Here is a 27683-nt window from a genome sequence, read left to right on the forward strand (position 1 = left end):
GAGAGATGAGAGACAGAGTGGGAGAGAGATAAGAGAAAGGGGGGAGAGAGATGAGAGGGGGGAAAGAGAAAGAAGGGATGAGAGAGAGAAAGGGAGAGAGAGAGAAAGAGAGATGACGGGAGAGAGGGGGGGGAGAGACAGGGCCTGGAGGACCCCATCCCGTCACTGGGAGTCCAGGCGCTTCAGCAAGCAGCGCTCTGAATTCATATTAGTGGTGCGCGGGATTTAAAATTATGAATTTAGTGGTCCCTGGGGTCCGAAAGGTTGGTGACCCCTGACCTAGCTCATATTTAGTCTACGCTATAGAATCATAGTATGTTATTAACGACAACAGATGACAACAGACAACTATGCAAATCATATTTTGCTTCAGTGTAATGTGTTGGACCCAGTTTGTGCAAACTCTTATTTTGAATACTGTATTATTGATCTGATAGTACAGCAGTCCCCAATCTTTCTGGCTCCATGGACCAGTGGGGAGGGGGAGGGGATGGTTGCATACGTGCAACCTAGCTCCCATGCATGCATAAATGAAGTTTCCTGTCGTTTGCCCATTGTGCGACCCAGTTTTCAAACAACCACGGACTGGTACCAGTCTGCAACCTGAGGGCTAAGGGCCCCTGTGATAGTAGATTAAGATTAGAGTCTGAGAGAAAAAGATTATTTTATGGTACTGCCCACAGATTTTAGATGCAAGGAAAAAGGGGCCTGAGGAGAGGATATAAAGGTAAAAAAAGGCAGTGTGAGTTTCACAGATTTGTCCTGACCAAATAGAAAGATGTCTGACGGGTCTCTCTGAGTTTAGTTCTTTTCTTGCAGACGTTTCATAACCCAAACTAGGTAATATCATCAGTGCTAGCATGGTATTACCTAGTTTGGATAATGAAACATCTGAAAGAAAACAACCAAACTCAGAGAGCACCAAGGACCCCTCATTTCAACCATGAGTTACAAATATTCTCCTTTATTAGAAAGATGTCTGCTCACTTTTCTGAACATTTCTAGAAACTGCTAATAGGAATTTCTTATCAGATATAGGGAATAAGTAGCTAAAATTTAGTAAATTCTCACTTCTACAGAAAAGCTAAAAGCAACTTTGAAATAGTCTGTAGGGAGCCAAGGTGGCACAGTGGTTAGAATGCAATATTGCAGGCCAACTCTGCCCACAGTCAGGAGTTAGATCCTGACCAGCTTGAGGTTGACTCGGCCTTCCATCCTTCTGAGGTTGGTAAAATGAGGACCCAGATTGTTGGGGGTAAAATGCTGACATTTGTAAATAACTTAGTGCTGTAAAGTACTACGAAGCAGTATATAAGTCTAAGTGCTAGTGCTAGTGCTACTGGTCATGATCATATACTACCCCTATGAGCAGACCTAACTTGACCCTGAATATCAGTTGATGAGATTCAGGAGCATGTGAAAGAGATGATCTGCTCCTGTTCTGTTTGTGGATTTCTCATCTGACAGTTTGGAAAGTAGGAATGATCCAGAATGGCTTTCTCCATCTTAAAAAAGCAAAATCTCTAAGGGTTGATGAATCATTGTTTTTTTCTCTTTTCTTTCCTAGAAGATGATGTTTGTGTATTCAAGTGTTCTGTATCAAAGGAGACAGAATGCAGCCGAGTGGGAAAACAGTCCTTCATTATCACATTGGGATGCAATAGTGTCCTTATACAATTTGCAACGCCAAGTGGTATGTACTAGCAATTTTGAGTTGTATTTGAAGTTTTGGGAAACAGTAATATTGCTCTGACAAATAATTCTATGCCCTGCCAACACATAGCATTTACAGCAGTGGTTCTCAACCTTCCTAATGCCACGACCCTTTAATACAGTTCCTCATGTTGTGGTGACCCCCAACCAGGGGTGGGTTCGAATTTTTTTTACTACCGGTTCTGTGGGCGTGGCTTGGAGGTCATGTGACTGGGTAGGCGTGGCTAGCCGGTCATGTGACCGGGTGGCCATGGCTATGTGTATAGGGACTACTCAGAGGGCTGAAAAAAGTCAATTCTGACAAGTCCTCGCACTTTTGACTGGTCCTCACACTTATGACCATCCTCACATTTATGCCCGTGCAGCATTCTTAACAACCATGTCACTCATTTCACAACTGCTTCTTTTCACCATGGTGATAAGATAGGGCAAAAAACGTAAAATGTGAAGATAGTCGTAAATTCGAGATCTAGTCAAAACTGCGAGGACCAGTCAAAAATAACTTTTTCAGCCCTCTGAGTAGTCCATATGCACAAAAGGACTACCCAGAGGGCTGAAAAAAGTGATTTCTGACAGGTCCTCGCACTTTTGACCGGTCTTCACACTTATGACTGGTCATCATTTATGCCCATTGTAGCATTTTTAACAACCATGTCACTCATTTCACAACTGCTTCTCTTCACCATGGTGACAAGATAGGGCAAAAACGTAAAATGTGAGGACAGTCATAAGTTCGAGGACTGGTCAAAAGTGCGAGGACCAGTCAGAAATAACTTTTTCAGCCCTCTGAGTAGTCCATATGCATAAAAGGATACAGCAATAGAGAGAGATGAAGGAAGTGAAGGGAAATTAGGAGTGAGGGGAAGAGAGGGAGGAAGAGAGGAGGAGAAGGAGAAAGGAAAAGGAAGTAGGGAGGAGAAGAAGAGGGTGGGGGGAAGAGAAAGTAAGAAGGAAAGAAAAGAGAGAGGTGGTAGGTTTGAGGAGAAAGATTGCTGTACCATAAAAAAGATGAAAGGGAAGAAAGCCAACCCCAAACAAATATAAAGATATTAAGATAAAGAATGAATTGTTAAACTTTAAAGAATAAAAGAGAACAAATATGAATAAATAACAATAATTAGAAACACACATACAAACATACAATGTATTTTCTTTGAACAGAGTATTTGCCCGGTTCACAAATTTAAACAGTGTTTAGTCATTTCAATTAAATTTACAATTTCTATATTTCCTTTTTGCCATATTTATTCCTCATCTATTTTTCTAAAAAACCAATATTACCCTTCATCCTCATCTCTAATCTTAATCAAATTCAATTTTTCCCTTCTATTCTATATTATACCCCTTCCCATTGTCATCTATTTTTATATTCATCCTCACATTGGTTAATTATGTAGTATTACAGTTGTTTAATATAAATTCAACATCTTAATATAAATCAATTAGTTATATAACTACCTTTTTTGTATATTAATCAATATGAACATGAATATTCCAATTATTACCATGCAATCCAATTTCTTACAAATCAGTTAATTATATTTACCAATAATAATAAATCAAATAATTTCCCCCATATATTCCTCCAAACCACAACTTAACCATTTCTGCTTTCAACACAATATACAATTAATAATATGTCAATTATTACAATTCCCTAGTTAAATAGAGCTTTTTTTCTTTTGTGTTTTAAAATCTTGAACTCTCCTCTTTTTCCCTAAATTTCCCATTGTTTGCACCTACCTTTTTTGGTGAGGAAAAAGAAAAGAAATCTGCCTGCCTAATTTTCCAACGTTGTAGCAAAGCCAACAGCCTGCTTTACTTTCAGTTTCGTTTCTCAGCATAGCTAGGGGAAAAAAATTGCTCCAGCACTCTTTGCAAGCAAGCAGCAGAGCCCTGAGCAAAACAGCTGAGAGCAAATCAGCTGAGAGTCGGGAGCCGATCTAATCAAGGGATAATTAGCCTATGCTGAAGCTCCGCGGGCCAATAAAATTACAAAAAAACACCGAACCATTTGTTAAATTGCTGGCTCGCCCGCCCCTCACCCACCACTATTTATTGGCAATAAATAGTGGTGCGGAGGGGCGGGGCGGAACCGGCAGAATCCCACCACTGGCTATAGGCGGCCCTTTGAAGCCCCACGGCAAGAATTTAAACAGTTTTTTTTCCTCTAGCCATCAGCTGGGACTCAGGAGGCAGCAATAGTTTGAGAGTGGGCGGGGTAAGCGAACGGCCGGCGATCCAACAGAGCAGAGAGTGAGGGTGAGTGAAGGCGTGGGGGGGGCGAGAGAGGGCTTTGGCGACCCCTGTGAAATGGCCGTTCGACCCCCAAAGGGATTGCGACCCCCAGGTTGAGAACCGCTGATTTACAGGAAGGATAACATCTGTCCTATTAAATAATTCACTCTGATATTCTCTCCTATGACATCATCTGCTGTTTGTTCTCCATAATAGAAATTTTGGACCATCAAGTGGCAAAGTCATGCAATGTTAAGCCCAACTCTGTCTAGATTTTAATTTTAAACTTTTGATACTTATGCTGTATTTAGTGGATAGGTTGGACAGTTGCTGCAACATTTGGAACATTTAGAAAAGTTAAAATATAACAGAAAGGATATTTGTGAGAAAACCAAAAGACAAAATCGTGTTTATCATTCTAAAATTTTAACATTTTTATGGACAGTTATCTGTACTTGATTTAACTTAAATATGAATATAAGATTTTTGATGCATGTAGTATAATACTATTCACCTATATTTGTTACATAAAAATGTACATACTATTTTTGTATCCAAAAATTAAGTAAATATACATGTAGCATTAGAGAAGAAATTGCAAGCAATTCTGCTATTTGTAAGCATGAGCTAGTATTAAAAACTTTAAATAATGAAAATGTGGTTTTCAGAAAGATGCACAGTTTAAAGATGCTCCTTGATGCTCAATTGTCATTGGATTCACAGTTGATTATTGTGGCCTGGACCACATTGGCATAGATGTGGCTAGGGTGCCAGCTGTGATCCTTGCAGCAATGATTTAGACATAGTAATAGTTATCTATACCTTAGTTACATCCTTATGCTTAACTACTGTAACATGCTGTATGGTAGGTACCCCTTGAGAAGCATCTAAGAATTGCAATTGGGCCAAAATATATTCCTTAAAAAGTGGAAATTATAGGAATGGTATGATTCCTGGTGGAAAAATCTCTCCTTCTTGCTGATTGCTTCCTGGGCATAGATGATGTGATGATGTTGACTTTAAAGCCCCACACAGCTAGGGTTTGAATCTCTCCAGGGATCATATGTTTTACAATGAATATGCCTGTTCATGGAAATCAGCAAGAGAGGACTTTTTGAAAAAGATGCTCTGCTGATAGTGGCTTGTTTGTTTCATCTCTTGTCTCTGACTATGGATGCTCTCCCTGTAGAGGAAAATTTTGTGAAATGGAAAACATATCACTTCCACATTAACTGATTTTTAATCTGTTGATCTGAATGCTACATTTAAATTTAGCATTTTTAATTGAAATGTTCTAAGTGCCTTGAGTAAACAAAAAAAAAAAAAAGCAAGGCATAAATCCAATAAATAAATGATTTAGTCTTAGAAATAAGTAGAGGTAGTCCTCAACATATGACCACAATTGAGCCCAAAAATTCTGTTGTTAAGTGAGACATTTAAGTGAACTTTGCCCTATTTTTTCTTGCCACAGTTGTTAAGTGAATCACTGCAGTTGATAAGTTAGTAACCTGGTTGTTAAGTGAATCTGGCTTCCCCACTGATTTTGTCAGAAGGTTGCAAAAGGTGATCACATAACACAAGGACCAATTGCTAAGCATCCTGAATTCTGAATTCTGATCACATGGTCATGGGGATGCTGCAAAGGTCATAACTATGAAAAACAGTCATAAGTCACATTTTTCAGTGCCATTATAACTTTGAATGGTCAGTAAACAAACTGTTGTAAGTCGAGGACTATCTGTGTCACATAACCTGATTAAAAGTACCTAGAGAAAAATCCTGGGCAAATGTTCCTATAATAATTAGATACCATCTTGGATTACATCTCTAACTAAATTGTTTGTACCCTTTTTGGATGTAATTGGAACAATGTCATTTGAAGTCTGAAAAGCATTTTTGGCTTTATCTTTAGACTTCTGCTCATTTTATAATATCTTGAAAAATTGCCGAGGCCACAACATGGAGCAGTCAGTGTTCAGTGAGCGCACAGAGGAATCATCTGCTGTGCAGTACTTCCAGGTAGGTGACTTCAATAGTTGTTTTTTTCTGGTGGAGGGGAGGGAGGAATTACGTCAGCTCCTTGGGTCCACTGCTGAGGATCTGCAGAATATGCAAGAATATCTTGCATATTCTTGAAAACAAACTGTAGAGGGCTAGCTAATGAAGAAATTGACAAGGACTTTTTCTGCCAGAAAACTGTGTAGATTCTTGATGCAGGAAAATTACCAATACACAGCACAGGGATCTGAACAGAAACTATAGATTCTTAAGTGCCAGGGTCTCAGACATGGGCCCACAATTATCAGGTCTAGGGTATATAGAATAGGATAGAATAGAAATAGAATAGAATAGAATGAGCTGGAAGAGACCTTGGAGGTCCAGACCACTGCTCAAGCAGGAAAATCTATACCAGTGTTGGCAAACCTTTTCAGCACCGAGTGCCAAAACAGGAGCGTGCGCGCACCCGTGCTGGAGACTGGAACAGCAGATGATCTCCTGGTTTCCGGTGCACGAATGCACGGCAGCCACCTATTCTTCCAGTTTCTGGCATGCATGCATGCATGAAGACCAGCTATCCACTTGGAGTGTGCCCCAGCTCCACTTGGCCTTTTGGGGGTCCTTGCACCTCCCTGCACATCCCCCTGGTCCCCGCCGGAGTGGGGGGACATCCCCACCGATGACCCGGTTCCGCAGCCCTGGACATGGAGAGAAAGTGGGGCGGGGAATGCCCCCGCCTCTGCTAGAAAGCTGGAGCCCCTTCCCGGCCTCAGGGGGAAGGGGCATCGGCATTCCCATGACTCGGCTTGGGGAGGCCAGGAGGCAGGAGAGCTTTGCCCCAACTCTGGCCGGGATGAAGTGCCCCCCCCCAGCGCTGGCTCACTGAGAATGAGCCAGTGCTGTCATCCCCTCTTATCCCTCACAGTTCCTTCCTGCTTCCCGCTTGGCCAGGTGCCCCTCTTACCCCTCGGCGGCATCTCCATGCATGAGGAACTGCGCTGTCCTCCGGCCCTCCTGGGGCAGCTGGCCTCCCCGACGGTGGCTCCTTTTCCTCCTGGCTGCTCCAGGATCCCGGCTGGAAATGGGAGCGTGAGAACCACCGCCGCCTCCTCGCGGTGGCAGGAGCAGCAGGTGGGGTGGCCACCTGCCCAGCCAGCAAACCCTGCCCCACTGCCCCATGTGCCCCAGCTGGCCAGGCTCTCCGGACTGCATATGCGCATCAGTGCCCCGTGTTGTAGGGCTGGGGCCATGGAAGAAGCCCATTCGGGTGGGGAGGGAGGGAAGGAGGGAAGCCCCAACCCACCCATCCTGGCTGGCATCTCTGCTCCCCGTGCTCTTCTGGGTTCCAGCGTGCCAGACACAGCCGCCGGGTGCATCTTCCTGTTTCTAGCACGTGCATGCGCACTGGCCAGCTGGTCTTTGCGCATGCATGCATGCCAGAAACCGGAAGACCAGGTGGCTGGCGCACATGCGCATGCCAGAAATCGGAAGATCATCTTCCCGGCACACATATGCGCGCCGGGCAGCTGCTCTTTTGGTTTCTGGCATCCCAGTGCATGTGAAGGCCAGCTGGCCCGTTTGCTGGAACCTGAAAGAGCATCGGGTGACTGCTCGCGTGCCCGGAGAGATGGCTCTACGTGCCACTTCCGACATGCATGCTATAGATTCGCCATCACGGACCTATACCATTTCAGATAAGTGGCTGTCTAGTTTCTTCTTAAAAATATCCAGTGATGGAACGCCCACTATTTCTAAAGGCAAACTGTTCCACTGGCTATTTGTCCTCACTGTTAGGAAGTTCCTCCTTAATTCCAGGTTGCTTCTCTCTTTGATTATATCCAACCATTGTTTCTTGTCCTGCCCTCCAGTGCTTGAAAAATAAATTGATGCCCTCTTCTTTGTGGCAGCCCCTCAAAAACTGGAATACTGCTACCATGTCACCCCAATTCTTCTTTTCTTTAGACTAGCCAAACCCAAATCCTGCAGCCCTTCTTCATAAATGTTAGTCTCCAGGCTTTTGATCATCTTAGTTGCTCTTCTCTGAACTTTTTCTAAAGTCTCAACATCTTTTTTGTAGTATGGTGACCAGAATTGGTTGCAGTATTCCAAGTATGGTCTTACTAGGATTTTATCTTGATCAATGGTGAAATCTGAACTGGTTTACTACTGGTTTGCTGGTTGCGCATGTGCGTTGTGCGCCAAATGTGTACTGCATGTGCGCGCACAGTGCATGCCAAAAGGAGGCATGGGGTAAGTAGAACAGCACACGCCGGGGGGGGGGGGTCAGCCATGGCACGCAATCTTTTTTTTTTACTTTTAAAAGCATTTTTTTACGACCTATTTGCCTGAATAGGTTGTAAAAAATGCTTTTAAAAGTAAAAATAAAGGCTCTGACGATTGCGCAGCTTAGCTGTGATCGATTTTTTTTTTTTACTTTTAAAAGCAAAAAGCAAAACCTTCTGTGCATGTGCAGAGGGTACAAAACACATTACTTTCTGGTTAAAATTCAGTTTGTTGGATAAGGCCCATTGTTCAAGTTTGTCAAGATCTTTTTGGATCCTGAGCTTGTCTTCTGGGGTGTTGGCTATTCCTGCCTGTCTAGTGTCATCTACAAATTTGATGAGGTCCCCTTCTATTCCCTTATCTAAGTCACTTATGAAGATATTGAAGAGTACCAGGCGTAAGACGGAGCCTTGTGGTACCCCACTGCTTACTTCTCTCCATGTCAATGTAATACCATTAAGGACTATTTGTTGAGTATGGTTTGTCCGCCAGTTACAAATGGCAATGCTGTCTATCCCACATTTTTCTAGCTTACCAAGAAATAGGTTGTGGTCTACTTTGTCAAATGCCTTGCTGAAATCTAAGTATACTATGTCCAGAGCATTTCACTGGTCTACTGACTTTATCAAAGAATGAAATAAGATTGGTTTGGCATGATCTGTTTTTAACAAACACGTGCTGGCTACCATTTATAACTTTATTTGCTTCTAGTTGTTCGCAGATCTGTTTTCCAGTATCTTCCCAGGTATTGATGTTAGACTGATTAGTCAGTAGTTTCCTGGGTCAATTTTTTTTCCTTTTCTTGAAGATGAGAACCACATCAGCCCTTTTCCAATCCTCAGGTATTTCTCCAGTGCTCTGGGATTGTTGAAAGATCTGGTATACTGGTTCTGCCAGCTTCTTCAGAACTCTGGGAGGAGGTGGAGCTGATGTCGCGGCAATACAATGTATTTTCCATAGGGCTCTGTCGAAGTTTGCCAAATTCCTCCTGCCAGAGGGTCTTGAGGGACCTAAGGAACCCTGGAGGGGTGGTGAAGAAGAGAGGACACTCCGTAGATTACAAGGAGATTGCAAACTCCTTGTTTGATCCGGAGGAAAGTTCTCAAACCGGCAGGAAGAAAAAGACGGCCATTGCGTGCCTGACGGTGGCTGTGACAGCCCAATCAGAGAAGAATGAGTGAAGATTGAGGCAGAGCAGTGGTGCGACTGGGTGAGAATTTTCCAACTTCTGTTGAGGAATTTGCCCCTTTTAAAACTGGCTTGAATGACAGTGGAACTGTAAAAGAAGGGGGTGGATTTTTCTACCTTCCACTCCCATAGAATAGTGGTGAATAAGCCCAAAGCTGAAATAGATCCGAATAAGAAATTTGAACTATTTGCACTGTGTGAGAGAAATAAGTTTTAAAAGAGGAAATCCAGACTGGTTATTCAAAGGATAGTATTAAGTGGATTAATTGGATTTCATTGAACTTAAATGTTTTTCTGCAATTTAAACTCGGGCTCAGGAACCTCCAAAGGAAAAAGATTTGGCGTAAGTTAAAGGAGAAGAGTAGAAGAGAAATAGAGCAACAGTGACACCTGCTGGCCAGAAAAAATTGTTATAGAAAGAAACTGAAGAAAAGAAAGTGAGATAACAATTGACCTTGGGCAGTTTATTGAAAGAACATTGTTACAAGACACAGATTAACTTCTGTCAGTGTTCCAGAAGAACCCAGCTCCAATTAAAAACTCTGAGACAGGCATTTTCTCAAAGTTCCCATTTATTAAATTAGGTATACTGGCACATCTGGGAAAACCTGAATCTGAGAGTTCCAGATTTTCCCTCAGTAAATCAAAACCCCAAAATCCAGCCCCTGCACCCATTAGTCCATCACATGGTCCAATCACCAGCCGTCCCATCTTGAGACACCACTTCAACCTCTCCTTCTCCAGATGCAGTACTGCCATGACCTGGACTGAAAAGAAGAATGCTATTTTGTCTAACTACATTCCCTCTGCTAAATCCTCCTTCCTAATTTCCCAAGCACAAGAAGGTGGCAGCGTGGAAGCTTCTGGTGTTAATATGGCTTCCAAAGCTGATACTGTCTGCACCTGGGAACTGTTTACAGAGAGAACTGCAGAGAAAGAGAGTAGAAACTGTAAATTTTAAACACTGTAGCTTTCTGACTGGATAAAGATTTTATAAATTGAGCAACTGAAACTGGCAGATAATAGAAGTTGTTTATAAAGCAAATGAAGACTTTGATCTTTTAGCTGTCCTCTTTGGTGATTTATAATCGGTTTGATACAATTTTGGTGAGCCTTTGTGGATTATAATTTATTAAAAGAGAAAACAACCTTCTTGAAGAGAACTTTGGACTATGGATATCTTGATTTTGTGAAATACAAGAACTAAAAAAATGAGGTGCCTAGAGGTCTGAAAACAACAACTGGGAATAAGAAAGGAAATTGTTGGACTGCTTCAGGTGTACTCTTTAAGTTGGGTACTGTGGAGTATTGCATTTTGGATTTGTTATTGATTGTTTGATTATTGATCGGTTGTCTCTGTTAGATAATTGTTACTTAAAATATTTTATTACCTAAAACTATCAAAATGGCAAGCAATACAAATCTAAGCAAAACAGGGAGAAAAAATACATCATCTGCACCAGCAGCAACAGCAGCAGCAACATCAAGCCCAGCAAGTCAACGTTCTATAGATACCATGTTGCAAAACAAAAGATTAAATACTTTTCAGTCAGAAATGAAAACCATGTTCCAACTTCTGCAAGAAGTCATGGCTAAGAAGCATGATGATTTGGCAGATAGGATGCAAAAGATGGAACAAAAGATGGAGGATAAAATAAACATCCAGAAAATAATCACTAAAAATGAACAACAGATTCAAAAAATGGAAGAGAAGACAGAGCAAACAGATAAGAAAGTAGAAGAGATGGATTACAGACTGACTAAGGTAGATAATGAGCTTGAGCGATCCATAATTATGCTGGAAATGGATAAAGCAGATACTTCCTGAGATTTCAAAATATTGAGAAGGAAAAAGGGGAAGATCTTGCTGAAAAAATGGAAGAATTTTTGGCAGATGCGTTGGAAAAGAATAAACAGGAAGTCCTCTCTGGAATTGACGAAATATTTAGAATATATACAAGCTATGCGAGAAGGAACAAGCTTCCCAGAGAGGTACATGTGAGATTTTCAAAGAAGGCAATAAGAGCGGAAATACTTCAAAGAGGAAGAGATGCATCATTGAATCACAAAGGGAGAGAAATAGCAGTCTTGACACAAATACCCAGAAGAGTAAGAGATACAAGGAAACTACCAATTTTTGATGAGACAACTAATAAAACATGATGTAAACTTTAGATGGCTAATACCTGAGGGAATATTGGTGACCTGGATGAAAAAAAGGCATAGACTAGATACAGTAGACAAAGCAGAACAATTCTACTAGTAAATTATTAGAGTAACCCAAAATTGGGAAACTATATTTTTCACTAGCACAGCAAAAGAAAAGTGGGGTGGTTCTATATATTAAAGAAACAATAAAGGCTAGACAAATCTTTTCAGGTGAAGATGGGAGAATATTGATGGTGGAGGTAACAATGAATCAAAAACAGATGTTGTTGATAGCGATATATGCACCTAATAATAAGATGAGTTTTATGGAAAACGTCGTAAGAAAATTATAGAATTGGAATATGAAAATATATGTGTGGTAGGAGACTACAAAAACAGTAAAACAGATAAAGTTAGGAAAACACTCCCTAAAACCTTTTTTAAAATGATGGAAGAAATAGGAACTCAAGATGTATGGGGAGAAACACACCTTGCAAACTGTTTGGGATACTGCTAAAGCATATATCTGGGGACTAGTTATAACTTACATGAGGAAGAAAAATAATAAGAAACAGAATAAGAAAATGCTAGAAGAACACAAAAGATTAGAATCAGAATTACAGAAAGAACCACAAAAAGAGAAATTAAGAAATCAATTAGACTTAATAAAACACAAAATGAATCTGTTGGAAAAAGATGAATTGGCACAAAAAATCAAAAGTGCAAAACAAAACTTTTTTTAAAATTTGAATAAACCAGGAAGGTTTATGGCTGGCATATAAACTGAAAGAAGAGAGGGAAAGAAAAATGATACATCAATTAATAAATGAGAAAGAGATCCTTTATTATCAGAATGAAGACAAAAAAATAATAATAAAAGAGAAACTCTATGATAATAAAATGGGAAACTGTATGATCAGGAGAAAATTCCAGAAAATAAAATACAACAATATTTGGAACAATCTGAACTCCCCAAAGTACCTGAATCAGTCAAAGCTATCCTGAATGGACAAATAACCATGATGGAATTGACAGAAGTGATTAAGAAACAAATAATAATGAACGCCGATGGACGCTCCTTCGAGAGCTCCAGCCCCGTGATTCTGTTAGCCGCTAGAACAGCGAAAATCTGCTGTCTAGCGGCTTAAAACTCTCCCCCGACCCCCGAGCAGGGGAAGAAGGGGGAGAGAAGAGCAGAAGGGTCTGGGTAAAACTCCCCTAGACCCCCAGGTTTTTCTTTTTAAGCCTGGGGTTTGCAGGGTGAGAGCTCCCTGAAAGCCCTTCAGTTGCTCCGGATCCGGGACGAGTCTGCTTTATGCAGACCAAGGCGTCCGTGACTACACCAGCAAGCAATTTTAAGGATTACAAAAATTTTGACCATGGATGCTGGCAGAGCAAACTCAGGAGAACAAAAAAATGCATGTACTTTGAAACTCCGTTTAAAAGGAGAAGAAATGGCGCCTGAGGGCATGGAGACGAGGGCTGGAAGTTTACTGCTGGGGAGTCAGCAAACTCACAAGCTGTGACTGTAAAGGGCTTTCAAGAACTTTTAAACTTCTTTACTTCTGCTCTTTTGGAATCAATTGATAGAACCTTTCAAAAATATAATTTGCAGCACAACAGGGATTTGCTGGTTGGGAAAGAGGCAGAAATTATCCAGCCTAATGTGATTTTGGAAGACAAAGAAGTCATCAGGTTTAAGATGGAGGTTGACATAGGCGAAACAAAGGATTGGCAGAGGTTTCCATACAACTAATTGAAAAGCAACAAGTAGACTCTTTACTGCAAACTGATAAATCTTATCGTGACAATTTTTGGTTCTACAGACAAAGGAATGGATTGATCGACTATACAAGCAATAAGAGTCGATATGGGGGTTTCAAACCAGAGGAAATAAATCTAAGAAGGGAACGAGTTTTAAAGATTTTAAAGATACATCAACCTCAAATTAAAATTCAAAAACTCTCCAAAATAAAAGCAGAGGGGAAGAAGAAGGACTGGAAACAATATAGAAAGAAAGGAATGAAGAATGTTTTATTGATGTATTAAGAGATTTTTAGAACGTTTAATATGAGATTTTAGTATTTTAAATGTTGAAAAAGAAGGGTGTTTGAGGGTTTGAATGAAATTTATCAGTGTTTGTTAATGTTTCTAAAACTCTAAAAGTTATTGGATTACATGCTAAGAAAAAGGCTTTTATACTTAGGAAGAAAGAATTTAATTTAATTGATTTTTAGAATTTATAAAAGGAAGGTTGATGAATAATTTGTAAAAAGGGAGTTAAAGTGTGTGAGGGAGTTTTGAATCTTGCAGTAAGTTAGAATATTTTAGCATATGTTTGTTAAATGTTATACCCTGTTTTTGCTCTGGGAAGTCGGGGGTGGGGGGTGGAGAGGGGGGGTTGAAGGTTGGGTTAGGATATAAAACGGAGAGACAGATAAATGTATTAACAGATAAGTAAATGTGAGGGAAATGTTACATTAAATGAAATGAAAAGATGTACTTAGACGATACAATGAATGATTGATTATATATTGTATATTTGTTTGTTCATAAAATAAAAAACTTTTTTCTTAAAAAAAAAAGAAACAAAAAATAATAAAACACCAGGGCCTGATGGATTACTGGCAGAATTTTATAAACAATTACCAAACTCATGGATGAAAGCAAATATTACTCTTATACCGAAAGACCACTCAGATTTAATGCAGATAAAAAACTACAGGTCAATACCTCTATTGAATGCAGATTACAAAATATATGCTTCAATAATAGCTGAGAGATTTAAAAGGTTTTTGAATGAATTTATACATTTAGATCAGATTGGATTTTGGCCAAAGAGACAGATTAAAAATAACATGAGAATGATTTTAAATACATTGGAGTATATTGAAACACACCCAGGAAAACAAATGGCGCTGATTTTCCTAGATGCACAGAAAGCATTTGACAATGTTAACTGGCAATTTATGCTATTATAATTAAAATATATGGACTTTGGGGAGAGATTTATTAATATGATTAAAACAATATACCACAAACCATCTGCTAGGGTGATGGTAAATGGAGACATGACAGAGAACTTCGATATTTAAAAAGGTACTAGACAGGGATGTCCACTGTCCCCTTTGCTATTTATATTGACTCTGGAAGGCTTACGTAGAAATATCCAACAAGATGAAAAAATAAAGGGAATGGAAATAAAAAAAGGAAATAAAAGCTACATGCGTTTGCAGATGACTTGGTCTTTATATTGGAAGACCCATTAGAAACTGGACCAAAGTTAATTAGAAAGATAGAAGAATATGGAGAAGTTGCAGGATTGACAATAAAGACAAGACAAAGATTTTAGTTAAAAATCTCACAGATACACAAAAAAGAGTGTTGATGGAAAGAATTGATATACAGATAGTTAAAAAAGTGAAGTACCTAGGAATACAGTTAGCAATAGCAATAGCAGTTAGACTTATATACCGCTTCACAGTGCTTTAAGCAGTTTACAGAGTCAGCGTATTTCCCCCAACAATCTGGGTCCTCATTTTACCCACCTCGGAAGGATGGAAGGCTTAGTCAACCTTGAGCCTGGTGAGATTCGATCTGCCAAACTACTGGCAGCCTCAGCAGAAGTACTCTGCACCACCGCGGCTCTTATTAACAGCAAAATGCTTAACAATTAAAGATGACAATTATATGAAACTGATGCGACAAATTAATCTAGACTTGGAGAAACTGAAAGATCTGTCCTGTCATTAACAGGAAGAATAGCTACTATAAAAATGAATATTTTACCAAGACTATTATATTTATTCTAAACAATTCCAATAAAATTGGGGGGGGAAATATTTTGAAGAATTAAATAAAATAATATCAAGATACATTTGGCTTGGGAAAAAGGCAAGAATAGGTTTGAAAATGTTGCAAGACTGCAAAAAAAGAGGGGGCTTTGGTTTGCCAGATTGGGAATTGTACTCCTAGGCCTCGGTACTTACATGGATGAAAGAATGGATCAATTTGAGGCATAAAAGACTATTAACTTTAGAAGGTAATGACCTTCAACTAGGTTGGCATGCTTTTTTATGGTATGGGAAGAATAAGTTACATAGTTACTTTCAAAGACATTATGTTAGAAATGCATTGTTAACAGTATGGCTTAAAATTAAAGAACAACACTACTTGAAAATACCAGTCTGGCTTTCCATAATGGAAGCATTGATACATCGTAATGTTATTAACATGGAAAAAATTGTAAGATATAAAGATATTTTGAATGAAAAAGAGGAATTAAAAACTAAGCAGGAACTTAGCAGTCAAGAGATGGACATTGCATGGTGACCAGAAATGCAGATACAATCTCGATATGAGAAAGTTGCTAAAATGTATGGTTTCAGTAAAGAGTTAACAGAATTGGACCAGATATTAACCATAACGGATGAAAAACTGATAAAGAAAATATATTGTTACTTATTAGGGATCAAACTTGAAAGTGAGCAGGTAAAGGAGACAATGATTGTCTGGGCAAAAAAATTTGGATATGCAATAGAACTAGACAAATGGCAGAAATTGTGGGATAGAAATGTTAAATTGACTATGTCAACTGCATATAAAGAACATTTGTATAAAATGTTCTATAGATGGCATTTTGCCCCAGCAAGACTGGCAAAAATATATCAGGATAGATCTGCTAAATGTTGGAAATGCAACCAAAATACTTGGTTCATATTGCCATATGTGGTGGATATGTCCAAAAGGCAAAAAAGACTGGAAGAAAATGCATACTTGGTTGGAAAAAAATGATTAAACAGAATATAGATATGAAACCAGAAATATTTCTATTGGGCATTCTGCTGGAAATATATGACAAAGGGACTATATACTTGATTTTACATGTATTAACTGCAGCTAGAATTGTATATGCTCAACAATGGAAGTGTGATGAGATCCCAACAGATGAGAGTGTAATAAAGAAAATATTAGAATATGCAGAAATGGATAAACTAATGCTTACTATTAAGGACAAAGAAGAAACTGAATACTTTTTGACATGGAACTTATTTTACCAATGGTTAGACAATAAAAACAGAAATTAGAAATGCAGGGCCATAAAAAGGGTAAATGTTAAAATGGAAATTTGATAAAATAGACAAAAAATATATTATTGTTATTATAGCATTAATGTTATTGTGCTGAATGTTGTTGTAAACATTTTGATTACGATCACCTAACTATTTGATTGAAATGGAATTTTTATGTTATTCAAATAAAGTAAATAAAACTTGAAAAATAAAGAACTCTGGGATGTAATCTGTAAGGTCCCGGTGATTTATATTTGTCAAGATCAGATAGGTATTCTCTTACCATTTTCTTGCTTATCGTATTTTCCGGCATATAAGACAACATTTAACACATGAAAATCTTCTCAAAAGTCGGGGGTCGTTTTATATGCCGGGCGTCGTTCTCCTGTAACCAGGCAGACCAGCCCGAAAGGCTCTGACGAGCCTTAAATGGCTCTGGCGATCCAAGCTCTGACGATCCCAGCTTTGCCTGCTAATCAGGCAACTCAGCTGGGATCGCCAGAGCCATGTAAAAAGAAAAAAGTTTTCCCCCTCCAGCTTGCTTACTTTAGCTGCTAGTCGCAACGCTTGCCTTGCTTTGCTTGCCTGAATCCATTCCATTAGCAAGCCACTCCCTGCCTGCAATCAAGCAGGCAGGGAGTTGTGGACTTCAACTCCCAGAATTCCTCAGCCAGCAAAACAAAGCTGGCTGAGGAATTCTGGGAGTTGAAGTCTACAAGTCTTAAAGTTGCCAAGGTTGGAGACCCCTGTTCTGTTGGGTAAGTTTTTTTCCCCTTTGGGAGCTTTAAAAAAAATAGTTAATTGGGGGTTTTTTTAGTTGTTCTTTTTTAGACCTAGCCATTTAAAGTTTAGGAAGTTTTAAATTTAGTTTTCATATAAAAATAAAAATAAAATAAAATAATATTTATGCAGCTTTCTGAGATTTAGTGTGTTTCTGTAGTGTTTCACTCTAACTACACAAACACACAAAATCTCACAAAGCTGTATATGGAATTTTGTGTGTGTAAAGTGTGAAAGTTGTTTTTTTGGGCTTTTTGTGGCTGTGTGAGGTTCCTGCTTGTTGCAGGGGCCATTTTGGGTCTAGCACAGCTGCTTTTACATTGTGGGTGAGCCAGTTGATGTTTTTTAATTTTTATTTGGTGTGTGTTGAAAGAGGGGTATCTTATACGGCGAGTATAGCCCAAACCCTATATTTTAACAGGAAAAGTCGGGGGTCGTCTTATACGCCCAGTCGTCTTATACACCGGAAAATACGGTATTTTAATTTTTATTTCTAGTTTGTCTTTTACAGTAGTTCTTTTGATATGTTGGGCTACAACAGGGGTCTGCAACCTTAAATACTCAAAGAGCCATTTGGACCCATTTCCCAAGAAAACACCGGGAACCACAAAACCTGGGTGAGCATGGCCAACTCAATGTCACTCACTTCCACCAGTCACATGACCCACCCACCCCCCAACCATGCCTACCCAGCCGGTCATTAGGGCAGAGAACCAGTTGATAAAAAACACCGGGAACCACACAATCCTTTTGACATCTCTCTCTCTCCCCTCCCTCCCTTTCTCCCCCTCTCTCTGTATCTCTCTGTCTCTGCCTTGGCCGCTTCTCCATCCCCCACCATCACCCTTACCTTCTCAGACCAGGTGAGGAGTGACTGGGAGGGGCGGGCGAGGCGTGGGGCCAGCCAATGGTGGGATCACCTGATAGGGAGCCACAGCAGAGGGCCCAAAGAGCAGGTTGCTGACTCCTGGGCTATAATTTCTTTTTGCGTGAAGACTGATGCAAAGAATAAGTTAAGCAACTCTGCTTTCTCCCTACTGCCTGTTACTTCCTTGCCACCTTCTCTCTTTAGTGGACCTACTGTTTCCTTGACTTTTTTCTGTTATTAATATGTTGAAAGAAACTTTTTTTAAATTATCTATTACTTTTGTTGCAAGTCTTTGTTCATTCTGAGCCTTTGCTTTCCTGACTTTGTCTATGCAGATTCTGGCTATCTGCTGATATTCTGCCTTAGTTGTGTGTCCCTCTTTCCATTTTTTGTACTTGTCCTTTTTGTCTTTCAGTCTGTCAGAGAAATCATTGTACAGCCATGCTGGTTTCTTCTTGAATTCCTTTTTTTTTTCTCCAATGGTATTGTGCTGGACTGGGTTTTTATGATCACATTTTTCACAATTTCCCATGCTTTTTTTTTTTTTTTTGTAAACAAGTTTTATTAAAAATTTTCTTTCATCATACATATTTTATGAACAGTGTTTACTGGGTCACATCTTATACATCTTATATATATTGATTTCCTGCTTTTTCCATATTCATCCCTTTTATATAATTCTTTGTCACAAATTTGTCATTTTTTCACCATATCTTATTATTTCAACTTCTATCATATTGTTCTCTCTCTCTCCCCCCAATACATTTTACATGTTTCCAATTTCAGCCATAATATTCTTCTTCCATACTCCTTTATCTTATCTTAATCTCTTCTTAATATATAGTACATAAACAGTATCACTATCCACCCTTTAATTCCTAATTTCTTACAATTATATCAATTATAATTAATTATATCATGGTCTGATCATTCTCTCTTTCACATGGACTTTCAAGTCACTTCCACCCACCGCAGGGAGACGGAACCAACCAAATGGTTCCGTCCCAGGCGCCTGATGGACCCCGAAAGGTTCCTGATGGAGCTTGGGCCATTTCCTGAGACTGTGGCTCACGACTCGACTGAGGACCTGGTGGTCGCCTGGGACAAGGCGGCTACTGCGGCCTTGGATCGCGTCGTGCCTTTGCGGCCTCTGACCCAATGCCGATCACGTCTAGCTTGTTGGTTTTCCGAGGAGCTGAGAGAGATGAAGCGTCGGAAAAGACACCTGGAGAGCGATTGGAGGACAAGCCGATCTGAATCTGACCGAACACAGGTGAGATCTTATATTAAGACTTACCTAGTGGCGATAAGAGCGGCGAAGTCTAGCTACTTCTCTGCTCTTATTGCATCTGCAGAGAACCGCCCAGCCGCACTGTTTAGGGTGACCCGCTCCCTACTTCAGGTGGGGGTACGGGAAGATCCCTTAAAGGGTCGAGCTGAGGATTTTGTACAATTCCTGCATGATAAAGTCGCTCAGATTCGGGAAGGCCTGGACTCCGATTGGGTAGATCCAGGGGAGGAGACAAGGGCAGGTCATGAGAGCGTTATCTGGGAAGAGTTTGACTCTGTGACTCCTGAGGACGTGGACAGGATTCTGGGCAAGCTTAACGCTGCCACATGTTTATTGGACCCGTGTCCCTCCTGGTTGGTACTGGCCTCCCGGGAGGTTACACGAGGCTGGCTCCAGGGGATTATAAATGCTTCTCTGAGTGAGGGTGTCTTTCCCGCTGCCTTGAAAGAGGCGGTTGTGAAGCCCCTCCTCAAGAAGCCTTCCCTGGACCCGGCTATATTATCAAATTATCGTCCAGTCTCCAATCTTCGCTTTGTTGCGAAGGTTGTTGAGAGTGTGGTGGCGCGACAACTACCCCGATACCTGGATGAAGTTGTCTATCTGGATCCGTTCCAGTCGGGCTTCAGGTCACGATACAGCACAGAAACGGCTTTGGTCGCGTTGGTGGATGATCTCTGGAGGGCTCGGGACAGAGGTTGCTCCTCTATCCTGGTCCTATTAGATCTCTCAGCGGCTTTTGATACCATCGACCATGGTATCTTACTGCACCGGCTGGAGGGGTTAGGAATAGGGGGCACCGTACTTCAGTGGTTCTCCTCCTTCCTCTCTGACCGTTCGCAGTTTGTGTTGGCGGGGGGCAGAGGTCGACCTCGAGGCACCTTATTTGTGGAGTGCCGCAAGGGTCAGTCCTCTCACCCCTTCTGTTCAACATTTATGTAAAACCACTAGGCGAGATCATCCGTGGTTTCGGGGTGAGTGTTCATCAGTATGCTGATGACACACAGCTATACATCTCCACCCCAGACCACCCCAATGATGCCCTTGCTGTGATGTCCCGTTGCCTGGAGGCCGTGCGGATCTGGATGGGGAGAAACAAGCTCAGACTCAACCCCTCCAAGACCGAGTGGCTGTGGCTTCCGGCCCGATATAGTCAGCTGGTACCATCACTGACAATAGGGGATGAGATCTTGCTCCCCACAGAGAGGGCCCGCAACTTGGGTGTCCTCCTGGATTCACGGCTATCTTTAGAAGATCATTTGACGGCCGTGGCCAGGGGTGCCTTTTATCAGGTTCGCCTGATCCGCCAGTTGCGTCCCTTTCTGGATCGGGACGCCTTGCGCACGGTCACTCATGCCCTAGTTACCTCCCGTATGGACTACTGTAATGCTCTCTACATGGGGCTCCCCTTGAAAAGCACCCGGAGGCTCCAACTGGTCCAGAACGTAGCCGCGCGGGTGATTATGGGCGCAGCTCGTTACGCCCATGTAACACCTCTCCTACACGAGCTGCACTGGCTCCCGGTGGTCTTCCGGGTGCGATTCAAGGTGTTATTTATCACCTTTAAAGCGCTCCATGGCTTAGGACCTGGGTACCTACGAGACCGTCTTTTGCCACCAATAGCCTCCCACCGACCAGTTCGTTCTCACAGGGAGGGACTACTCAGGGTACCGTCAGTCAAATTATGTCGACTGGCGACTCCCAGGGGGAGGGCCTTCTCTGTGAGGGCTCCAACCCTTTGGAATGAACTGCCCCCGGAGATACGGAATATCCCTGATCTCCGTGCTTTCTGCCGTGCCCTCAAGACCCTGATGTTCCAACAGGCGGGGCTAAACATATGAACATGTGAATGATTTTTTAAATGTGATCTAATTCTGTGTTTTATTTAATTGACCAAACTAAGTAATAATTTTAATTAGCAATTTTATAATGTTTGTGTATCTATATTTTTCTTGACTGTACACCGCCTTGAGTCCTACGGGAGAAAGGCGGTATAGAAATATAATAAATAAATAAAAATTAATTAATTAATTAATTATCTTATTTCTCCATTTACAGAATATATTTCTCAAAATCCCCATCCCACTTTTCAACTATAAGCAATATACAGTAAGAATATTCAGTTCTTACATTGAAACCCTTTAACTTGACCATACACATTTTATCTTAATCTTGTCTTAATACCTAATACATAAACAATATCACTATCCGTCCTTAATTCCTAATTTCTTACAATAACATCAATTAATTATCTTATTTCTTCATTTACAGAATATATTTTTCAAAATCCCCATCCCACTTTTTAACATTTCAATTTTGTATCTTAATTTAACTTGTTTTCATAATTAATCCAAATTGCCATTTCATATTTCATCTGCTATTCTGCTTTACTATAAGCAATATACGTCATCATATTCACTTCTTACATTAAAACACTTTAACTTAATTGATCATCCACAATTAATAATATTAATACAATTCCTTTAAATCTACTAATATATACTTTATTTCCCTATCTCCTTTACACTATTCTTCCCCTCTTTAACCATTTTCTCTTGGTCTCTCCAAAATTCCACTTCTTAATAATTTTCTCCTTTTATCCCATTCTCTTAACTTCTTCTTTTTTTAATTTTTATATTTATTATATCTTTTCTCCTGAATCCTTTTTCTCACTTTTAGATATATTACTCGAGTAATTCTCCCCAAGCTTTCTCCTAATCTCTTTCCACTCTTTCCTTCTTTTCCTTTTCTTTTCCTTTTGATTGATTCTTTTTTTTTGGGGGGGGGGGTATCCCATCTACTTTTTTTTTGCCACTGTAAATCCCAGTGAAATCATCTAACTGCTTTTTGCATTCAATTCTTTTTCCTTCAGTATTATTTTCTTGCTCCTCATTTATGCTCTTTTTCCTGTTCTATGTATTCCAGCAAAATTTCTGACTTTTTATTACCCTTTAGTAATTCACACATGTTTTTAAACATCTCAGTTAATTCCCCACACATCCAAGACTCCATATTGTCAATTTTAAAAATTGTTAAAACTTTTGACCTCTATGTAATTAAAATTTTAAAGTCCAGATACTCTCTTTTTATTTCCAGACAATGTCCAATTCAAATATTTATCCAATCCACTCCAAGTTAAAGCTTTGTTATCTTCCACCACCGTTGAGAATCTAAATCAAGCAATTTAGAAAAACAGATACTCCTTAAAAGTTCTCATAGTTTCCGAATTATCTTTTAGCAGTCAAGGTTATTTTCTCTTCTATCTTCGGACCTCTATTGCAGTACTCTCTTTCCACCACAAGATGTCTCTCTCAAATCCACAATATTCTCAGACCAACTAAGTGTCAAAGCTGTCAAAGGTATTTTAAATCCACATAAAAAGTACTTTTCCTTGGGTTTCTTTTTCTTTTATTATTTTTCGCTTCTCCAAATTCAATTTTAAATCCAATTGTAAAATTTTCTTTCTTGGGTTTTGGTATTTTAACCTCCTCTTTGTTCTTCTCCTTCAAATGTCAAAACTATCAAAAATATTTTAAATCCACATAAAAAGTACTTTTCCTCAGGTTTCTTTTTCTTTTTCTTTTATTATTTTTCACTTCTCCAAATCCAATTTTAAATCCAGTTGTAAAATTTTCTTTCTTGGGCTTTGGTATTTTAACCTCCTCTTTGTTCTTCTCCCTCCATTAAATTCCTAAGTGCCAATTAGCCACTCATTTCTGTTTCGGACACCTTTTAAAGTTATTAAAAATGTCTTTTTTACCTGTGAGTTGACCAATCACTCACCCTGTACCAGCACACCATTCATACACCACTCCTGCAGAAAAATCTTAGTCCGGCTGCCCCAACTTCAGAGCAGTCATTTTTCAATGGCTGCCACCCCCACCGCCAATTCGAAGAGCTGTCTCTAACCTTTCAAGGAACTTACCTGTTCCTCTTGGTCATCCGAGGCGCCTCTCCTTCTTCACCGTCCCTACAGGACAGTTCCGGTCCGAAGACCCCCCGACAGCGATTTGTCTGGCTGGATTTTTACGGAGCTCATCAGAGCCCACTATTTTTCCAGCCAGTCTCACCGCGATGCTTCCAGTTTCTTCCCCGTGCTTCTTGAGTTGTTTTCCCTTTAGGATTTTCATCGATGGAATCTTTTCTAGGTTCTCTCTGAGTTTGTTAAAATCAACTCTTTTAAAATTTAAGACACTGGTTGGATTATTTTCTACTGCTTGTAGAAAAGCAAGCATTACATTGAACTCCAGTATGACATGGTCACTTTCACTCAAGGTTCCAGCAACTTCAACTCCCTCTGTCACTTCTTTTCTATTAATAAGAATTAGGTCCAGTATAGCTTTACTTCTAGTTCCCTCCTCGACCTTTTGCCAAGTTGTTGGCTAGGCTGATTAGGAATCTATTTGATCTCCCATTGCAGAGTTTGTCTCCCAGTTGATACCTGGATAGTTAAAGTCTCCCATTATTACTGTGGTATGTTTCCTACATACATTTGTTAACTGGTTGGCAGAGTTCATCTATTTCTTCTGATTGGTTGGGTGGCCTGTAATATATACCTATGACAATGTCCCTTTTTTCCCTTTTATATTGACCAATATACATTCTGGGGGAGTTTATCTTTGATTATGTGCATTTCTGTAGATATGTAGTGGTCTCTTGCATATCTATCATATGGTAGTTAGCATTTTCTAAAATTATAGCATTTCTTTCTGTGAGTGAGTGTGTTGGTTTTAGCAGAGTCTTTTTGTTTCCTCTTTCAGTTTTATGGATATTTATCCCAACAGCAAAATATGATGCAGGATTATGTCCGAACAGGCACATATCAGAGAGCAATCCTGCAAAACCATAGTGATTTCAAAGATAAGGTATGGCTAAAGTTTAATAATGCCTTAAGTGTAACCAATGAAGATTCCTTCTGAATATTGCATAGTTGATAAAGGGCAAGACTGAATTTACATATTGTCTTTATATGTACACTGAGAGACAAATTCCTTGTGTGTCCAATCACACTTGGCCAATAAAGAATTCTATTCTATTCTATTCTATTCTATTCTATTCTATTCTATTCTATTCTATTCTATTCTATTCTAAATATATATTCAATTATGATATCTAAATCATGATACTCTTTGGCTCAGAATATTTTGCTTAGTTAATCTGGAAATGATGGAAGCTTGAAGAGTTTGAAAAAAGAAGGATGTGGTCTGATTTAGTAACACAGGGATACTACAATAAAGTTTCTCTCAAATAAGGTACCGTGAAAAGGAAAATCTTGATGGTGGCCTGCAGCTAATCCTGAGTGAGGATCAAAAGGCAGGGTACACAATTTGGGATTTCTAATAAACGATTGCTGTAAATTGAATTACTGGTAGCCAGAGAATAGACAATATCAGCTTCCATTTGCTCATCAGCTACACTGTTTTGTGGAGATGACTATGCCATAATTATTAATGCCCTAATTATAAATATTTTGAATTGCTACAGATTTCCTAATCTGGTGCCCTCCAGAGTCATTGGACATTAATTCTCAAGAGGTGGTGCATTCAAGTTTTATCTTCTTCAAAGCAGTTTTTCTGCTTTGGATCCAGATAGCTGCATATCTTTAATAAATACACTAATACAATAAACAAATGTAGAACTCTGAGCAACCGGAGCTTGGATACAAGATCCACTCTTCTAAATGTTGTAGCTGTCAGTAAGGATGGCTTAGTTTTACCTTACAAATTTAGTATTTAATAAATATTTAATAAATTGTAAGACTACATTTTATAGAAAAGGTTTTACTGATATTTAGTTTTTGTGATTGTATTGATCTAATTTTTCCTCCAGATTGTATTAGATGTTGGCTGTGGTTCTGGCATCCTGTCATTTTTTGCAGCCCAAGCTGGAGCAAGAAAAATTTATGCAGTGGAAGCAAGCACAATGGCTCAACATGCAGAGGTTAGTGTGAGACACCCACATGGCTGCTTCATTCAGTGACCACAATCCCAGCTCTCCAGTTTCGGTTGTTAAATGACCATGCCAGGGGTCATCTCAAGGTGGGAGAGGTCTTGGGAGATCTGGCTCCCACTGGCACATAGAAACTTTCCACGGATTGAAAGGCCTTGGCTGGCTAGGCCCAACTGCATGCGGGCCTCCTCCTTTCTCACTCCCAGAAGGCCTCAGCCAGCTAGCCTACTGGCACACAAAAATATGTTGTGTGCTGGAAGGCTTCAGCTGGCTGGGCCCAGTGGCTTATGGGCCTTTACCCTCTCCCCTCCCACTTCTCAGAAACCTGACCCACTCCCCCCCCAATACTACTGCCCTTGTCTCCCCCATACCAAGCCTGGGTCCACTTCCCTTTTTCCCCCTGCAGCTGCTGACAAGTGTACTCAGCTGATGAGAGGCTCACCTAGAAAACTAGTGAATGCAAACTTTCTGAGGGCTAGAGTGGTAATCATTCTCAAGGGCGACCAGGAATAGGAACTTCGACTTCAATCAAACTCTGTTTCCCCAAAAATAAGACTTCCCTGGACAATAAGCCCAATCAGGCTTTTGAGCGCATGCGCTAAAATAAGCCCTCCCCGAAAATATTTAAGTGCATGCACAGCCCCTGCCATTTCCTCAGGTTAGGGTTAGGGAGACAGAGATGGAAATCAGGTAAGACGACAAGAGAAGCCCTGTCTTGTTCAACGCGCCCCAAAATAATAAGACCTCCCCCGAAAATAAGGCCAAGTGCTTATTTCAGGGTTCAAAAAAAATATAAGACAGGGTCTTATTTTCGGGAAAACATGATATGATTGGGGCTTCTTTCAATTTACCGATGAAACTGCATTTCATAACATGCCTGGGGAAGAAAGGAACATACAACAACTACTTATAGCAAATATTTTATTGTAAATGTAGTAGTCTAACCTGGCTGGCAAGCAGCAGATTTTTCTTATGTCCAAACTGGATTTCATTTATAAATAGAGGTTTGGGGTGAATTAGTATGCTCCTGTATCTAAAGCACCTCTTTCTTTCTAATTATCAACTATCTGAAAACCAAATTCTCGTAAATATCTGTGGAATGATGGCTTTCTAATTTTTCCCTCTTTCTGTCCAGGTTTTAGTGAAGAGTAATAATCTTACTGATCGAATTGTGGTTATTCCTGGGAAGGTAGAAGAAATCTCACTTCCAGAACAGGTGGACATCATTATTTCTGAGCCAATGGGGTACATGCTTTTCAATGAACGAATGCTGGAGAGTTACCTGCATGCCAAGAAGTATTTAAAACCTAGTGGTAAGTAACTTTTTTTTTCTTGTGTTCAGTTGTGTTCGATTCTTGGAGACTATCTGGACATGTCCCTGCAGTTTTCTTGGCAATGTTTTTCAGAAATAGTTTGCCATTGTCTGGGAGAATGTGACTAGGTCAATGTCACACAATGATAACAAAATAGAGGAAGGAGGAATTGGAGCTTGCTTCTGGCCTATTAGCTCAGGATGGTGTTGGGAATTCTGATACTAGGCATTGTTCAATTAGTTAACATAGGTTAGTACCATAAAACTATTACACACTGTTTTGGCTGCCTCTTTGATGGGAAATGGGAATCTCTTCTAATATGTTTCTCTGCATTCTGGGCACTTGATATCATTATTGTAACTGGTTTGGTTTCTTTGCTTTGTTCTGGATGGTGTCTAGACCAGAGGATCTGGACCAGTGGGGATAAGGCTGGTCGTAAGTCAGGAATTTGGATATATGCTGCTACTTGGTTACATGTTGGCTCCTCCAACAATAGTGTTTATCAAATCAGCATTATATATGACAGTAACACTGGTTATATACTGATCATTCACTAACTACGCTCCTGCTGTGTTACTACAAATAGGTATCAACTTACAACAACAATTGGGACTAGAATTTCAGTCATAACTCATGACAGTCATAAGTTGGGGTATCCACTTACAATTGCTTTTATGGTGGTCATGAAGCAAATAATTAAACAAACCATGCAGTCATAAGTCTGAATCCATTCTTTCCAAATGGGCATCTTTTGCCAGAAACTGGCAAAAATAATAGCAAATTGCAGTTACTTGACCAGGGGTGATTCAGCCACTTGTAAATGTGAGCAATTTGCCAAATGCCTG

General features: G+C 40.0%; 1 protein-coding gene across 11 annotated transcripts in view; it reads left to right on the forward strand.

The window, feature by feature from the left end:
• The window catches only part of CARM1 (coactivator associated arginine methyltransferase 1), an 86023-nt gene that overhangs the window by 21003 nt on the left and 37337 nt on the right, over positions 1–27683 (forward strand). For 6 of the 11 annotated variants that reach the window (XM_087888420.1, XM_087888419.1, XM_087888421.1 and 3 more), the window contains 5 exons: positions 1571–1693; positions 5864–5970; positions 24337–24441; positions 25406–25516; positions 26661–26838. In XM_087888420.1, coding sequence (XP_087744546.1) covers positions 1571–1693; positions 5864–5970; positions 24337–24441; positions 25406–25516; positions 26661–26838 — 624 coding nt within the window. Of the gene's footprint in view, positions 1–1567; positions 1694–5863; positions 5971–24336; positions 24442–25405; positions 25517–26660; positions 26839–27683 lie in introns of all 11 variants that reach the window. The other 5 variants (XM_034411209.3, XM_087888422.1, XM_034411206.3 and 2 more) reach the window with 1 other exon arrangement.

The sequence above is a fragment of the Pantherophis guttatus genome, chromosome 2 (assembly GCF_059756535.1).
Source record: "Pantherophis guttatus breed Tessera chromosome 2, ASM5975653v1, whole genome shotgun sequence".
Taxonomy (NCBI): domain Eukaryota; kingdom Metazoa; phylum Chordata; class Lepidosauria; order Squamata; family Colubridae; genus Pantherophis; species Pantherophis guttatus.